General features: G+C 38.4%; 1 protein-coding gene, 1 long non-coding RNA gene and 1 pseudogene across 2 annotated transcripts in view; 1 reads left to right on the top strand and 2 right to left on the bottom strand.

The window, feature by feature from the left end:
- Positions 1-8,328, bottom strand: part of LOC102163645 — a 32,904-nt gene extending 24,576 nt beyond the window's left edge. The window contains exon 1 of the long non-coding RNA XR_297487.3: positions 4,700-8,328. This is a non-coding gene — a long non-coding RNA (uncharacterized LOC102163645). The remainder of the gene's footprint in view (positions 1-4,699) is intronic.
- Positions 8,354-17,926, top strand: part of LOC100515741 (UDP-glucuronosyltransferase 2B31) — a 46,077-nt gene continuing 36,504 nt past the window's right edge. The window contains 3 exon segments of the mRNA XM_013998009.2: positions 8,354-9,125; positions 9,747-9,824; positions 9,827-9,894. Of these exon segments, the coding sequence (XP_013853463.2) occupies positions 8,396-9,125; positions 9,747-9,824; positions 9,827-9,894 (876 nt within the window). The 5' untranslated portion in view covers positions 8,354-8,395.
- Positions 13,544-17,926, bottom strand: part of LOC110262023 — a 9,990-nt pseudogene continuing 5,607 nt past the window's right edge.

The raw sequence follows: 17,926 nt of genomic DNA, 5'->3' as shown, positions 1-17,926 counted from the left end.
AAGACAACAAACATGTTGAGACTTAACAACGTGCCATTAAAAATCAATGGGTCAATGATGGAATCAAGAGGAAATGAGAAAATACCATGAGACTAATGAAAACACAGCTTTCTAAAATCTTTAGGATGCAGTTAAAGCTGTTCTAAGAGGGAAGGTCATAGTGAGTGAGACACACCTTCCTGAGAAACAAGAAAAATCTCAAGTAAACAACCTGAGCACCCAAAAAAGTACAAATAGAAGAAAAAACAACTCCAAAGACAGCAGACAGCAGAAAACAAAGACAGCAGAAGGAGGGCATTGATAAAGTTCAGAGCAAAAATAAATTAGAAGTTTAAAAAAAAAACATTAGAAAAGATCAATAGAACAAGAGCTAGTTTTTCTTTTTAAATTAACAAAATTGACATACTTTTATCCAGGCTCACCATGAATAAGAGAGGAGACATAAACAGAACATCATGAAAGCAAAAGTATGACAACTAATACTACAGAGATACAAAAAATCAGAAGTATATATTATAAATAGTTATAGGCCCACGCATTGGACAATGCAGAAGAAATGGACAAACTTCTAGAAATATACAATTTGCTGAGACTAATTGAAGAAGAAACAGACAATTTGAACAGACCAATTCCTAGAAGTACAAAAGAACCCGTCATTTAAAAAAATAAAATAAAACGTCCTGCAAACAAAATTCCAGGACCGGATGACTTCAGAGGCATTTCTACCAAACATTAAAGAATCACTTATACCTATCATTCTCAACCTATTCCAAAAAAGTAAAAAAGAGTGAATGCATCCAAATTTACTCTATGAACCCATCGTTACCCTGATAACAAAACTAGTCAATGTCAATGCAAAAAAAAAAAAAAATACAGACCAATATCTTTGATAAATATATATACAAAAATCCTCAACAAAATATTAGCAAACTGAATCCAAGAATACATAAATATAAGATCACTCACCAGTTCATGTTGGAATTATTCCAGGGTCACAAGTTTGATTCCACATAGGCAAATCAGTGTGATACGCATATTAAGAAAAAAATGAGGGATTCCCATTGTGGCTCAGCAGTAACAAACCTGACTAGTATCCATGAGGATGCAAGTTCAATCCCTAGCCTTGCTCAGTGAGTTAAGGATCCAGCACTGCTGTGACCTGTGATATAGGCCACAGACCCAGCTGGGATCTCATGTTGCTGTGGCTGTGGCATAGGCCAGCAGCTGCAGCTCCAATATGACTTCGAGCCTGGAAACTTCCATATGCCACAGGCGTGACCCCCAAAAAGGCTCAAAAAGAAAAAAAAAAGCAAAAATCACAGGATCGTGTCAATAGACACAAAGCAGCACGTGATTAAGCATCCATTCATGAAGAAAAACTCTCATCAAAGTTGCTATAGAGGAAATATATCTCAATATAATAAGGGCCATATATGACAAACTCACAAATAATAAGATTATTCAACAGTGAAAAGCCAGGAGCCTTCCTGCCACATTCAGAAACAGTCAGGAGGTCCACTCTTACTGCATCTATCTATCATAGAATACTCAGTCTTAGCTGCAGGAATCAGAGAAGAAAAAGAAATAAAATTATCCAAATTGGGAGAGAAGAGACAACAGTCTCACTCTTTGCCGTTGACATGATACTCTCTGCAACGAACCCTAAAGTCTCCACACAAAAATGATTTGAACTACTAAATGAATCAGCAAAGGGGCAGAATACAAGATTAATATACAGAAATCTGTTGCATTTATGTACACTAATAACAAACTATCAGAAGTTTAAAAAAAGAAACAATCTGCTTAAAATCACATCGAAAAAAATTAAAATTCCTAAGAATCAACTGAACCAAAAAGGTAGACAGACGTATACACTGAAAACTATAAAAAAAAACAAACAAAAAAAAACACGAATGAAGGAAACTGGAGATGATTCAAAGAATGGAAAGACATTCCTTGTTCTTGGATTGGAAGAATTAATGTTGTTAAAACAAACATAGTACCCAAAGCACCTACATATTTAACACATTCCCTATTAAAACACCTAGGACATTCTTCACAGAACTAGCATAAACAATACTAAAATTTATGTGGAACCACAAAGAACTCTAAATGGCAAAGGCAATCAGGAGAAAAATGAACAAAGTTGGTGGTATAACCTTGCCAGACTTTAGGCAAGACCACAAGGCTACAATAATGGAAGCATTGTGGTATTGGCCCAAAAAGAGACACATAGATCTTCGAACAGAATAGGCAGCCTAAAAAAAAAAAAGCCATATGCCTACAGTCCTTCCACAGCAAAGGAGGCAGGAACATACAAAAGTGAAAAGACAGTCTCTTCAGCAAATGGTGATGGAGGACTTCCCCTTGTGGCGCAGCGGAAATGCATTCAACTAGTAACCATGAGGCTGCGTGTTTGATCCCTGGCCTCCTTCGTAGGTTAAGGGTCTGGTGTTGCCGTGAGCTGTGGTGTAAGTCGCAGACATGGCGAGGATCCTGCATTGCTGTGGCTGTGGTGTAGGCCAGCGGCTACAGCTCTGATTCAACCCCTAGCCTGAGAAACTCCATATGCCCTGGGTGTGGCCCCAAAAAGCAGAAAAAACAATGGCGATGTAAAACTGGACAGTCATATGAAAAATAATGAGGTTAGAACACTCTCACCCCCATACGAAAGTAACCTCAAATGGTTTAAATGCAAGACATGAAACCATAAAACTCCTAGAAGAGAACAGAGGCAAAACAATCTTTGACATAAATTGTAGCAAAATTATCCTTGGTTAGTCTCCCAAGGAAAAAGAAATAAAGGCAAATTAAGTGAATGGGACTTAATTAAGCTTAAATTACATTGAACAGCAAAGAAACTGATAGACCAAACAAAATTACAAGCTATGGAATGTGAGAAAATATTTGCAAATGATGGGACTGACAAGGATAATATCCAAAGTATACAAAAAGCTCATACAACTAAATATGAAAAGAAAATCCCCCAAATTGGCAGAAGATATGAATAAACATTTTTCCAAAGAAGACACATGGAAGTCTCACAGGAACATGAAAATATTGCCAGCACTGCTTTCTAGCAAAGAAATACAAGTCGAAATGACAATGAGATATCACTTCACACTGGTCAGAATGGCTATCATCAAAAAGTGTTCAAATAGCAAATGTTGAAGAATCATTGGAGAAAAGGGAACCCTCATGTACTGTTGCTGGGGTTGTAAATAGGTGAAACAGCTATGGAAAACTGTATGGCGTTTCCTCAGAAAATTAAACCTACAACTACCACATAATCCAGCAACTCCACTCCTGGGTTTACATCTGAAAAAATTCAAAAAATCTAGTTCAAAACATGTACCCCAATATTCACAGCAGTACTCTTTCAGTAGGCAAAATATGAAAGCAACTCAAGTGCCCATCAACAGACAATTGTCTTAAGAAGATGTGGTATATGTGTACAAGAAATTATCATTCAGTCATAAGGACAAAATGAAATACTGCAGTTTGCAGTAACAGGGGTGGGCTTAGAGAATATTTGGGGCAGTGAAATAAGTCAGAGAGGAAAGATGAGTACTGTAGGATAATACTTAAAATGTGATACAGATGAATACATATAAAAAACAGAAACAGATTCATATATATAGACAATAAAATTACGGTTACCAAATGAGGGAGCGGGAGGGACAAATGAGGAGTGTGGGGTAAGAAATACAAACTACTACCATAAAACAGATAAGCAACAATGATTTACTGTACAGCACTGGGAATTACACCCAATATCTTATAATAACCAATAATGGAATATAATCTACAAAAATACTGAATCATTATGCTTTACTGCTGAAACTAACACAAAAATGTTTATCAAATAGACTTCAATAGAAATACATAGATAGATAGATAAATAAATAAATAAATATTACAAACTAATGATGTTTAAAAACGGCCTCTGGACCAAACCTTGGCAGCCATCTGTGTTTTTAAAATTAAAGTAAAATACACATAACACAAAATGCGTCTGACCATCTATTATAAATTGCGTAATTCAATATCATTCATACATTCACATGATGTACAACTCTCATCTTTAGCAGGAACCAGAGTATGTTCATCCCGCAAAAAGTGACACACACATTAAACAGTTACTTCCAATTCACCCATTCCCAACCCAAGTAAATTGGCATTGTCTTCACATCATCGTGCATGTCAGTAACACCCAAAGGGGAGAGGAAAAAAGACATACAAGACTATACTTTTAACCAGGCTTCTTTGCATACTCTTCCTATATCTTCAGCGTTCTTCAATTAAAATTCACAGATGTATTAAAATTTCCTTTTATTCCCATGGTTGCTCTTTTATGGACTACGTGCAAGGATATACCATATATTAAAAGAGAGGAATGTAGAGAAAAATTACAACAACCGCATGAACCTCCCAGACCTGAATTCCATAGACCAGCTCCCACAGGAAACAAGAACTTCTAGTGAAAATTATTTTTTGAAACAACTATTTAAGGTATCTAGAAATTGTCCTAAAGACAAACAGCTAAAAAAGACCCATTTTATTCCAGAAAACAGTACTACCAAGAGTAAAATCAGTGAGAGCCTTGTCATTTAAAGCTCATTCTGCTCCCTCTCATACCCTTCTTACTCAGATCGAGACTCCAATCCTAGCAGGTTCAGAAAGAACACCGGGCTCTCACTCACCACAGCTCCCATCTGACTACTATGGTGTCTCCTTAGAAGGGTCAGTCCACTTGCATTTCTCTCACACACACACTTCAGCAATGTGTTACAGAGGCTAAGATCCAGAAGGTGGAGCCAAGAAGGTCCTCCCTTCTTCCACGTAGCCTGACTCCTAGGGCAGAGGTTCTTTTCAGGCATAGTGTATTGAGAACACCGAATCCCAAATGGTCATTGCCCCAGCTCTTTCATAGAATTGAGTGTCCATGAGGAAAGAGGCAAACTAAAAATAGAGGCTACAGTTTACATCTAAAGCAGGAATCTCGCTCGGAGAGATGTGTGCCACTGTCCCTGTCCCCAGCTCTGGAAGCCAACATTCAGAAAGTTTGAACAAAGGGAGACACGGTAAGTAAAACAGAGAGCGCTCAAAGGTACGTGGAAGGAATTCACTTTATTTGAAACAGACTCTGGGAGGCTCGTGGCTAAGAGTGCCCTCAAACTATGAAAGATTAGTTGGTACCAATTAAGAGGAATCTGGAGGCTTCATGATTCATGCACATTAAACCACTGGCAAGCTACTTCACCAGAGAACACCAAAGAAAAGCCTTCCTGAGGTAGGCTTTAAACCACTGGCAAGCTACTTTATCAGAGAACACCAAAGAAAAGCCGTCCTGAGGTAGAAACACACCTCAAATATTGACTTCAAAAATTATGAGCCTACAAAAGTGGCTGAACATTTTAGCGTCAGAATCTGGAGCAAGTTATAGTCCCAAGATATCAAAAATTAGAGCACAATCACCCAACAACTGCTGAAGGCTAACAGTAAGACAATAGAGAGTCAAAGGTGTGCCTGAACAAAATACCTGTCATCCCCAGGAATGTGAATATGCCCGAGGCAACGCCCTCTGAAGAGACACAACAGAGACTCTGCATAGTAAAGGAAAGAGACTTCACTAAAATAGTGCACTTAGGCACTAAACAAATAACAGCGACAACAGACAGACCTGGAGAGGACCAGTATCCAGAGTTGCTACACTCTATTTTCTAAATGTCACAGTTTAGCAAAAATTTCACAAGATAGATAAGTAGGAAAATGTGATGTACGTGGGGAAAAAAGCAAATAATGAAAACTGTCTGTGAGGGGAACAAAAAGTTGGCTCTAACGTTGAAACTCTTCAAATTAGCTATTTTACATGTGTTCAGTGATTAAAAGGAAACTAACAACAACAACAAAAAAACACTCAAATTGATAATAGGAGAAACCAAAATAAAAAACGCAAATCATCATAAGAAACTATTGTGAATCACTATACTCCAACAAACTGAACAACTTAGAAGAAATGGATAAATTCCAAAAAGCGTAGAACCTAATTTCAGCAAACCATGCTTAAAGATGTGGGGAGAGTATAATAAGTACATCCATCCCAAGCAATAAAGTATGTAAAAAATAGATAGAAATATTCTTCCAAAGAATCAAATGGAAATTTTGGAGTTGGAAACTACCATAACCAAAAATAAAGTTTACAAGGAGGAGTTAACTGATGGTTTGAGAGGCTGATGAAAAAGCCTATGAACTTGAAGAGAGCTCAATAAGATAATACACTCCAAAGAACAGAGAGAAAAAAAACGCAAAAAAAAAAAAAATGAACAGAGGTTTAGAGAAAGGTGGGACATAATTCATCCCACTAACATCCACCAAATGAAAGTCCATAGAAAAAGGACAAGAGTAAAGTACTTAAAAAAATGCTTGAAAAAATCCCCAAATATGATGGAAAATGTTAATCTATACATCCCCAATTCCAAGTAGAATAAATATAGGAGAGCTTTACACAGACATTAGTGAAATTTTAAAAGACAAAAACAAAAAACTTGTAGCATTAAGCCAAAAAGAGCATATCCATACAAGGGAACTCCAAAATACAGGACTTATATATATCTCATCAGAACAATGGATGTTACATGAGAGTGGGATGACATATTCAAAGGGCTGAAAGAAAAACTGTCAATCAAAAATTCTACATCGAACAAAGATATCTTTCAAAAATGAGGGCAAAATACAGACATTCTGGTGACCCTTCACAGGAAGAAAGAATTCATTGCTGGAACACCTGCCTTACGGGAAAAACTGAAGGAAGGTCTTCAGGCTGAAGAAAGTAAACTCAGACTGCAGTGCCAATCCACAGGATAAAGCAGAGAGCACCGGGGAAGATAATTAATTTTACGAGGCTGGGTGACTACCCATTTCTCCTCCTTTCTTCTCTGAATAAATATAACAAGCAAGCAGGTAAAACATGTATACAGTTGTCTTGCTAGGTGTGCGGCATAGAGTGAATATAATTCTGGGGAGGGGGGCTGGTACAGGCCCTGAGATGAGAGGATCCAACTATGGCTTAAGCCCAGGAGGGCAGGGTCCTCTAGCAGCACTGCCTCAGGAGGGTGGGTCAACATTCCAATTCTGCCCTCAGGAGAAGGCACAGAGCAGCAGCAGCAGCAGCAGCATGTTCCCTTGGTTAAAACCACGTGTCAGGACTCATGAGGTGGGATGTGGAGCAGCAGTGGTGTGGCAGTAGTATTGGCAGGTCACAGCACTGACTTAGGACCCAGGGTAAAGTGCAGAGTAGCAGCCCCTTAGCCCAAGGAATGACAGGTTGGGGCCATGACTTAGGACCCACAGATACAGTGCAGAGCAGCGACACCTCAGCTAGGTAATGGCCAGCCCAAGCCACAATGAAAAACACAGCGTGAGTGCAAAGCAACAGCAGCACGGCCCTGGCCACGGCAGGACAAAGCACTGACCTAGATCCTGGGAGGAGACTAGACAGGAGTGGCTCTAGTGCCATCAATGGCAGGGCACTGTGGCAACTCAACCAGGAAAAGCAAGGCAGAGGGCTGATGGGGCCTCAAGGTCAGGTCACCACAGGGACAGCTCCTGCCTCAGAAAAGACATGGCTGCAAGGGCCCTGGGCAGCTCTGGCAACTGGACTGTGCTGGGGAAGGCTGGGGAAGCCCTCAGCAGCAAAGGCTGAAAGTGTCTAAGCCTTATGGACCTTCTCCTAGTCTCCTTTCTTCCTAAAGTGAAATTCCTCTGAAAGGAGCCCTGCTGCTTCTAAGCTGCTCTGAACTGGAGGAGGGCATGATGGAGATCCCATCTTTGCTAAGCTTTACTATATGGCCATCTTCTGGTTTTAAACTCTGCAGGGTATCTGCTGCTCCTTCCCTGTGGCCCAGAGCTATCCCAAAGTAATTTACATTTGCTTTACAATTTATAGTTTATGCTTTATAATTCATCATTCATAGTTGTTCATTTATTATTTTTGTTGTTTTTGTGGGGGATACAGGTGTTGCACCCCATAACACTCCATCCTGCTAGTATCACCTTATCTCTAATTTCCTGTCAAGAAGAAAGGAGACAAGAGGGCCTCTCACTTTCTATTGATTTTACAAATGTCTTATCTCTTACATAATATAGTTCATGTGCTTGTGCAAGGTCATTGACTTTTAGATGGATAAAGCCCAGGAACAACATTCAGCACACCACAGGAACATGGAGTGTTCTACACTTTGCCCCTTCAGTTGCTTGCCACAGCTGCTGACCATTCATATAAGGTATTTACTTAAGGTGTAGGAGTTATATTTTAACTTCCTGATTGATTTCTCCTCGGATATAAGCAAGGGCAGTAACAAAAGGGTAGACTAATTTTTAAAAAGTACTACATATGAATAAGATGTCTCTGAAATGGCTCTCACTCCTGCTGCTGCTACAGCTGACGTGCTACTTTAGCTCTGGCAGGTGTGGAAAGGTGCTGGTGTGGCCAATGGAATATAGTCACTGGATTAACATGAAGATAATTCTGGAGGAACTTGTCAGCAGGGGTCATGAGGTGACGGTTCTGACATCGCCAGCTGCCGTTGTTGTTGATGTCAACAAATCATCTACTATCAAATTTGAGATTTTCCCTACATCGATAACTAAAGATTACTTTGATAATTTTGTCAAGCAGTTTATCGAGAAATGGAGACATGCTACAAAAGATTCACTTTGGACACATCTTTTAAAAATTCAAAATTTCTTTTGGAAATTCTCTGACATTGCACTGAAGCTCTGTAAAGATGCTATATTAAACAAGAAATTTATGACAAAGCTACAAGAATCAAGGTTTGATGTTGTTCTTGCAGATCCCGTTATACCCTGTGGTGAGCTGGTGGCTGAGATACTCAATATACCGCTGGTGTACAGCCTCCGCTTCTCTCCTGGTTATTCAATTGAAAAATTCGGTGGAAAGCTTCCATTCCCACCGTCCTATGTACCTGTTGTTATGTCAGAACTTAGTGATCACATGACATTCACGGAGAGGGTTAAAAATATGTTATATGTAGTTTTTTTGGACTTCTGGTTCCAGACATTTAATGAGAAGAAGTGGAATCAATTTTACAGTGAAGCACTAGGTAAGTCATGCTTTTAGTTGGTTTAACATGAAGAGCTAAGTTTCCTAATGCCTTGGTGGCTGCGTTTATGTAAATATTAAGCCCCAGGAATTTGTCCCTTATAAGTGAATTGATGAAAAATGAAAATATAAAATGATCCATCAATCTTGTAAACACTTTGGAAACATTAAATCATTGGGTAAGATAAACCCTGTGAAGTATTACTAGTTCAGAACATTCCCCAAACTCTAAGCCACATATTAAAACACTTAGGACTTCTCCAAGCAATTATAAACACATTACTAAAGTTCTACGTTCACTAAAAAGGTCACTCTAAGCCTCATAGAATGTCATAATAAATGATGACAGGTAGACTGAGGACTCACACAGGTGTGTGTAACACAAAAATCTGGGGAGTATTTAGAGATTGTTTCTACTGATGTAGCTCCATTTCTGCATTATATGAGATGAGCTGATATACATTACACGGAGATACATAACTGCTTTATCAAGAACAGACATTTGCAAACATCTCTGGCTACATCATTCCCAGCTCCTTTCCAAAACTTACCTAATGTATGCACCTGAATATATTCTCATTTCATCTAACTTTTGTCGTTGTTGTTTTGCTTTATCTTTCAGGAAGGCCCACTACATTATTTGAGACAATGGGGAAAGCTGACATGTGGCTCATTCGAAATTATTGGGATTTTGATTTTCCCGCCCACTGCTACCAAATTTTGAATTTATTGGAGGCTTCCATTGCAAACCTGCCAAACCCCTACCTAAGGTAACCTGATTTGGTTTGTTGTGCTTTTTCTACTTTACATTTTCAGTAGGAATAATCCTCCACTCCTTAGTTCGAATAGGAAGATGGATAGAATGACCTGCCAATTAGTACCTCGCATATTCGTTTCTGCCTCAACTCTCTGAATTTCAGTATCTTTATGAAATAAAGGGACCTCTGGGAGACTTTGAGAATATATCAGTTATTACCATCCTCGTTTTTTAACATATAATAAGGCATCAGACATTCATTATAAGAATAAACATTAAATGACTAGCATATACCAGGAGTAGGTGCTGAAAGGCAGAGAAAGAGTGTAGATACATTTTCTACCACCTGGCACTCTACCTGGAAAGACAGAATGCAAGCAAGTCATAAACATCAAGTGAAATGTGTCACTTTAGTTACTGTTTTGCTTTATCTTTCAGGAAGGCCCACTACATTATTTGAGACAATGGGAAAAGCTGACATGTAATTTTTTAATTTACATTTAATTTTTAAAAGTTTTAGTGCTAAGAAGCTTTTAAGGTTAGTAATTAGTTGAGAAGATTCTAATACTCCTAATTTTAAATTCTAAATTCTAAAATTCTAAAAGATTCTAAAAGTTTCTTAATTATTTTGGAGGATGAGGCCCTTCACCAGTGCCCTAGCTAAAAAAATACCATTCTTCAATGATAGAAATGTAAGTCTTAACAACTTCTGAGGCCAAATCCAACCTTTCCCCACTTGCACATCAGCATTTAAACCGTGCCTCATTTGAAATTCCAGGGTTCACATCATACAGCATAAAAGACATAGCTTAGTCTATTAGGCCAGGTGTTTTCTGCCTACACCAATCCTATAGCAAACCTCTAAAGCACCCTAAGGAACGTAGGCCCCAAGTTCATAGCGGCCTGACGGTGTGAACACAGAGAAAACATACACTGCACATATTGAAACCATAAATTCTGAACATATATTAAAGAGAAAATAATTTATACCTCTTGAATCTGGAAACTGCCCATAGGTTAAAAAATCCCAAAATTTCTCAAAAATCACCCAAGTTTCTAGGGTGCTAGTCCTCATGAAGGTAAGCAAGAATCTAGTCTGTTCTAAGTTGACACGATCGGTTTTCTGTGTAGTTTAGACATAAATAGGAAGCAAATACTCTTTAGCCAACTCTTGGGAGTGACCCCTTAGGAGAGCCTTTTGTCCACTCCTTATTGATGGAAAAATGAAACTGATGTTTCTTTCAAGGAGAAAACTCAGTATCTCTTTTGACTGCAAATTGTTTGGATTCTCTATGGTAGCTCTTACAATATCCAGAGGCTGAGAGAACATTAGTGAAATTTCTGTACTATCTAGCCCTATTTTTGGAAAGAGCTCACCATTCTCATTTCAGGAAAGTGATACTGTGGGTAGGAGGGGAAGTTAGGAGGAGAGGAAGAAGGACAGAGTGAAAGATGACTAACAGTATAATTGTAACAATTAGTAATAGTAGCTGCTATTACTAAGATGCAACACAAGATTTGAATCTGAGTCAATGACTGGAAAGACTTCATTACGTAAAGAAGCAATTCCTTCGAACTACTAACCTTTCCATTAGTTATTATGTTCTCTCAGAAAATTTCTATACTTCTTAAAGTATTAAGATGTTTGGCAGAATTCATCAAGAATCATAAAAATGCTTACAGCCTTTGACTTCACAGTGTACGCCTATGAAACTATACAGGAAAATAATCGAGATGTGCAAACACGCTATTTTGGACAGTAATTCATAAAAGTCACCCCGGAAGTAATCTACATATCCAAAATTAAGCAATGTTTAAGTAAATTATAGTGTGTACATCACATCATTATAATCATTTTATCAAATACCTATTTATGCTAAATCAGGTATGCGGTTTAGCTGGAAAATAACAGATATAACGAGATCACAGTTGTCTTGCAGGTAACAAAAGAATATCAGTTAGAATTACAATTTTAAAACTATATGTCACGATGTATATTTAGGTGTGGGAGTAGAAGAACGATTCAAATGGAAGCACAATTTCCAGAAGAATGTCCTCAAGGTCCATCCATGTGGTTGAACATGACAGGATTTCTTTCTTTCTCGTGGAGGAGTAACATCCAGTGTGTTTTTTTGAGTGTGGGTGTGGATGTGTGTGGGGGTGGGTGGGTGGGTGGGTGTGGGTGTGTGTGTTTAAATCTTCTTATGCATTCATCAGTTGATGGGCCTTTAGGTTATTTCCCTTGGCTATTAGGAATCATGCTGTAATAAACATGGGAGCACAAACAGCTTTTCACTATCCTGTTTTTATTTTCTTTAGGTTCATACCCAGAAGTGGGATAGATGGTCACATAGCAGATCTATTTTTTATTTTTTGTAGAAATGTTCATTTTGTTTTCCATGGAGGCAGAGTCCATTTACCTTCTAAGTGATGATGTACAAGCATTCACTTTTCTCCACATTCTACCAACGGTTTTCTCTTCTTAGTGGTAGACTTCCAACAGGTGCAAGGTGATATTGCAGTTTTGATTTGCCTCTCCCTGATGCTTAGTAATGTCAAGCATCTTTTCACAAACTTGTTAGCCATTTGGATGTTTTCTCTGGACAAATGTCAGTTTTGTTCATTTACTCTTTTCTATGGAATGAATTTTGTTGATGGGTTGAATGAGCTCTCTATATATTTTGGGGTTTAATCCCTCATTCCATATGCAATTTGAAAATGTTTCTCCCATTCTGTACTTTGTTTTCAACTTGTTGACTCCTTTTTTTTTTTTTTTTTTTTTTTTTTGCCATGCAGGAGATTTTAAGTTTGATACAGTTCCACTTGTTGACTTTTTTCTTTTGTCATAGTTTTGGTGTCATATCCAAAATAATCATTTTCAAGACCAATGTCAAAGAGATTTCTCCCTATGTTTTCTTTTAGGAGAGTTACAGTATCTGGTCTAATGTGTATATGTCTTTGGTCCATTTTAAGCTAATTTTTAAGAGACATGTAAGATAGAGGCGGCATTACACTTTTTTTGCATGTGTTTATTCAGTTTTCTCAGAGAAGAAGAGACAGACTAACCTCTCCCCATTGGGTGTTCTTGCCTCCCTTGTTGAATAGTGGTTGACTATAAACTCACAATTTTAATCCCGTGACCCTGTGTTCTGTTGCACTGGTCTGTTTGTCTATTTTTAGGCCAGTTCTGTATTGTTTTAAACACTGTATCCTTGCAGTACAATTTGAAACTGGAAGGTGTGAGGCCAGTTCAGCAGCATTTACTCTCTGATCCATGAACACACGATGCCTCTCCATTTATGTCTTTTATTTCTTTCGACAAAGTCTCGGAGTTATCAAGGTTCAGACCTTTCGCTTCATTGGTTAAATACGTCTCTACTTACATTTTTGTTTTTGATGCTGTTATCAATGGGCTATTTCTTCAGATGTTTCATTTCTAGTGTAGGAAAATGCAACTGATTTCTGTGTGTTGATATTATAGCTGGCAGCTCTACTGGATTTGTTGGTTAGCTTAGGATTTGGGTTGAGTCTCTGGAATTTCCAATACAAAAATTCATGCCATCTGTAAAAAAAACTGAGAATTTTACTCTTTCCTTTCTGATTTGGATACTTTTTACCACGTTGCCTTGCCACGTTGTGCTGTTAGGACTTGGAATACTATGTCAAATTAGTGTGCGAGCGAGCGCCCTTGCCATTTTCCTAATCGCAGAAGAAAAAAAAACCTTTCGATTGGTCACTGTTGAGCATCATGTTAGCTTTGGGTTTGTCATGTATGGGTTTTATTATGTTGAGGTATGTTCCTTCTCTACCCTATAAGTTGAGAGTTTTTATCAGGAAAGGATACTGTCTCTTGTCAAATGTTATTTTGCATCTATCGAGATGATCAAGTTATTTTCGGTTTCTTCCTATTAATGCAAGGTCCTATCTGCAATGATTTGGGCATGTTGAACCATCCTTGAATCCTAGGGATAAATCCCACTTGGTCATGGTATACAATCCTTTTCCTATGGTCAGGAATTTTGGCTGGCTAATATTTGGATGAGAGTTTTTGCCTCTGTATTCATCCTGGATAGTGGCTTGTAGGCCTCTTTATTTGTAATGTCTTTATCTATAGCTTATCGAGGTACTATTGGCCTTGTGAAATAAGTTCAGAAATATTTCCTCTCTCCTTGCTAATTTTCTGAAGGACGGACATCAGTTGTTCTTTAAATGTTTCGTCAATGAAGCCATCTGGTTCTGGGGTTTTCTGTATTTGGAGATCTTTAATTACTGGTTTAATATCTTTACAAATTATGACTGCTAGGATTTTCTAGTTCTTCATGATTCAGCCTTGATAGAGTGTGTGTTTCTAGAAACATATCCATTCTTCTTGATTACGTAATTTGTTGGCACATACTCCTACACGACAGTGTCTTGTGGCCCTGAATAGTTCTGTAGTATAAGTTATGCCTCCTCTTTCATTTCTAATTTAACCCATTTGATTCTTTATTTTTCATGGTTAGTCTAGCTAATGCTTGTAAATTTTATGTTTTTGCACAAAGACTAACAGTGTATGGTATCCGTTTTTGTTTTTGTTTTTGTCTTTTTGCCATTTCTAGGGCTGCTCCCATGGCATATGGAGGTTCCCAGGCTAGGGTCAAATCGGAGCTGTAGCCACTGGCCTACGCTAGACCCACAGCAACACAGATCTGAGCCGTGTCTGTGACCTACACCACAGCTCACGGCAATACCGGGTCCTTAACCCACTGAGCAAGGCCAGGGATCGAACACGCAACCTCATGGTTTCGAGTCAGATTTGTTACCCACTGCGCCACGATGGGAACTCCTGTATGGCATCCCTTATGTGTGGAATCTAAAAGAAGTCACACCTGTAAAAACAGAGAGGGATATGGTGGCTACTAGAAGCTCAGGCATGGGAGAATAGGAAAGAATTTTTTAAGGGCGCAAACTTGCATCCTACAGTAAATAATTCCTAGAGAGCTAAGTTATCATACAGTGAATATGGACAACAATATTATGTTATAATCATCAATCCTCCTCTGACTAGACTTTAATCATTCCAGCCACAAAAAAAGAAATGATAATTATGTGACATGAATGAGGTACGAACAGTCATGAACATGACAATCCTATTACAATGTATACATGAACAAATCAATACGTTATAAACCTTAAACTGCATGATGTTTGATGCCACATATATTTCATCTCCTTAGAAAAGCATATGAATTTTAAACTAAGGATATCCTTGCACAGAGAGTATGAGTAAATCTTAGTTCATTTTTACAATTGTTCATATTTTGCCTTCTTTTTGGCCATTAGCTCACCATATTTTCATAAAGGTGTCAGAGAATGAGAATAACCAGTTCACATCAGTGACCGATTTTGAAGAAATGATGTATTACAATAATACGATAGGGATGCATCTTCCATGGCAGAGATGAAGCAGCCTTGGGTAGCAAGCCAATGAGACAAAATACTGAAGGCAGGTAACTTTAACGACCGCTGGAGGTAAACGGGTATGTGTATATTACCTGGAAGTGGTAAGAGGAGTCATGAGAAAACTTCAGTGAACTTAATAATGAACCTGATATCATCAGGGTGAAATTATATTTTTAATAAAACTCTACACATTATAATTTGCAAGACTGAGGTTTCTTTTTTAAATCCTCTTTTACTTTTCTGCGAAAAATCATTTTGAAGGAGTTGCCTCTGTGGTGCAGTGGGCAGGGGTTAAAGGATCCAGCACTGGCACAGCTTTGGCGCAGATCACAGCTATGGCTTGGATTTTATCCCCAGCCCAGACACTTCTATATGCTGCAGATGCGGCCAAATAATAATAGTAACAATAATAATAATCATCATTTTGAAAAGAACTTTTGTGACAACATTAGGATGAGAAGCCATACATTTTATGGTGGAAGGTTGGGTAGTTATTTTCAGAATGATGAATTTAAAGGAGAAAAAAAGAAGAAAGATGGGTGTGTGGTTTTGGAACACATATCCAGGAAAATTCTGCCTGTCCACATTTTTTGTAAATAGAGTACATTCACTCCGCAATTGGATATTGTTCTAGCGGATAAAATATACATTTATATTGGGAAATGCAAAGAAATCACAGGACAAACTAATTCTGAAACAACTCAGGCAAATAGGGCTTCACCTGGAGCTTCACTTACTCTGAGTGACCACACAACAGGTGACCAAAACTATGCTATGGAAACCCTGGTATACCTCTCCTGTGGGGTGGTATTCCCTGGGGGGCTCTGTGAGATGGTGATGAAGGGTCCCTTACAACCCGTTACACATCTACGTTCTACTGTGACATCAGTTATGCGATGTATCTCAGGGCAAAAGCTGTCATATGTAAACAAACCCAGCAATATGGTCATTCAAATATTTAACCACACAGTGTATCTCTGGATGATAAAAAGGACCCAGGAACGTTTCCAAAGTCAAACACCAGACTCCTCAATCCAGTGATTAGTAAGAGAGAGAGAATTTGGGAAATCGTGACAAAGTTTAAGTAAAGGTATAAGGACTATAGAGCTGAGAGAAGGATAGATATCAAGTCGTTCAAATCACAAATATTTCTTCTTCTTAGGGTCAGGGAAATGGATACTGATGACTAGTCTAAAATAATTCTCCAGAAAGTCTGTCTAGAATAAACAAATGATTCAGTAGAATTATATAATATTAAGGGTAACTTAAATCCTGCTATGTGCCTGCCTTCCAAGAATCTGTGTTAACTATTAACATTATTGATGAAGAGTCTGAGGACAATATGTTGAATAGCATCTCTTCCTCACTACTGTTACTGGCTTGATTTCATTTCTTGCTTACACACACAACCCCACACACATTTGCACAAATACCCGTAATGCAACAAACTGACTTCATATCCCACATCTCCTTCCCAGGAACCTCAGGAGAGAGGCCTTGGAGGAAAAAAAAAAAGTAAGAAAGAAAGAAATATGGAGCTTCTCGAAAAATTGAAAATAGAATTAATAGATAGTTCACCAATTCCTCTTTGGGGTACATACTCACAAAAGTTGAAGGTAGGATCCCAAGAGATTTGGCAAACCATGGTCATGAAAGCACTAGTCATTAAATCCAAGAGGTTGAGGCAACCCAACTGTCAATCAACAGGTAAGCACAACCACAATGTATTATCTCAGTCAATGAAATATTACTCAGCCAGGAGTTCCAGGTGGCTCAGGGGTAATAAACCCAACTAGTATCCATGAGGATGTGGGTTCAACCCCTGGTCTCGTTCAGTGGGTGAAAGATCTGGCATTGCGGTGAGCTATGGTGTAAGTGGCAGACACGGCTTGGAGCCTGGGTTGCTGTGGCTATGCTGTAGGCTGGCAGCCATAGCTCCAATACCACCCCTATCCTGGGAACTTCCATATGCCACCGATGAGGCCCTAAAAATAAGACAAAAAAAAAAGAAATATTACTCAGCCTTTAAAAGTCAATTTTGACACAACACAACATTCAAATTTTTTTGACAGTTGGCAAAGTTCTTTCTTTCTTTTGGAATTCACATTTGATTTTATTGGAGTCGAATTGACTTACAAAGTTGTGTTAGGTTCAGGTATACAGCACAGTAAATCAGTTACACATCCTGTTACATGTACACATACTCATTTCTTTTCAGATTATTTTCTCATATTGGTTATTACACAGTATCCAGTAGATTTCCGTGCGCTATACGGTAGAGCCGAGTTACTCTTTTACATCTGATTGTGTGTATATGTCAATCCCCATCCCCTAATTTAATCTGCCTATGTTTCACCTCTGGTAACCTTAAGTTTGGTTTTGAAATCTTTGATTCTGTTTCTGATTTGTACGTGCTTTTGTATCATTTGCATTAGAGTTCACTTATCAGTGATCGCATATGACGTATTTTCTCCTCCTTACTTCACTTAGTATGATAATTTCCGGGTCCATCCATGTTGCCGGAAATGGCATTATTTCACTCCTTTTTATGGCTGAGTCAGAGTCCACTGCATACATGTACCACATCTGTTTCATCCAGTCCT

The sequence above is a fragment of the Sus scrofa genome, chromosome 8 (genome assembly GCF_000003025.6).
Source record: "Sus scrofa isolate TJ Tabasco breed Duroc chromosome 8, Sscrofa11.1, whole genome shotgun sequence".
In the NCBI taxonomy this organism is placed as follows: domain Eukaryota; kingdom Metazoa; phylum Chordata; class Mammalia; order Artiodactyla; family Suidae; genus Sus; species Sus scrofa.
Note: the sequence above shows the minus strand (reverse complement) of the source record. Positions and strands in the feature narration are given on the sequence as shown.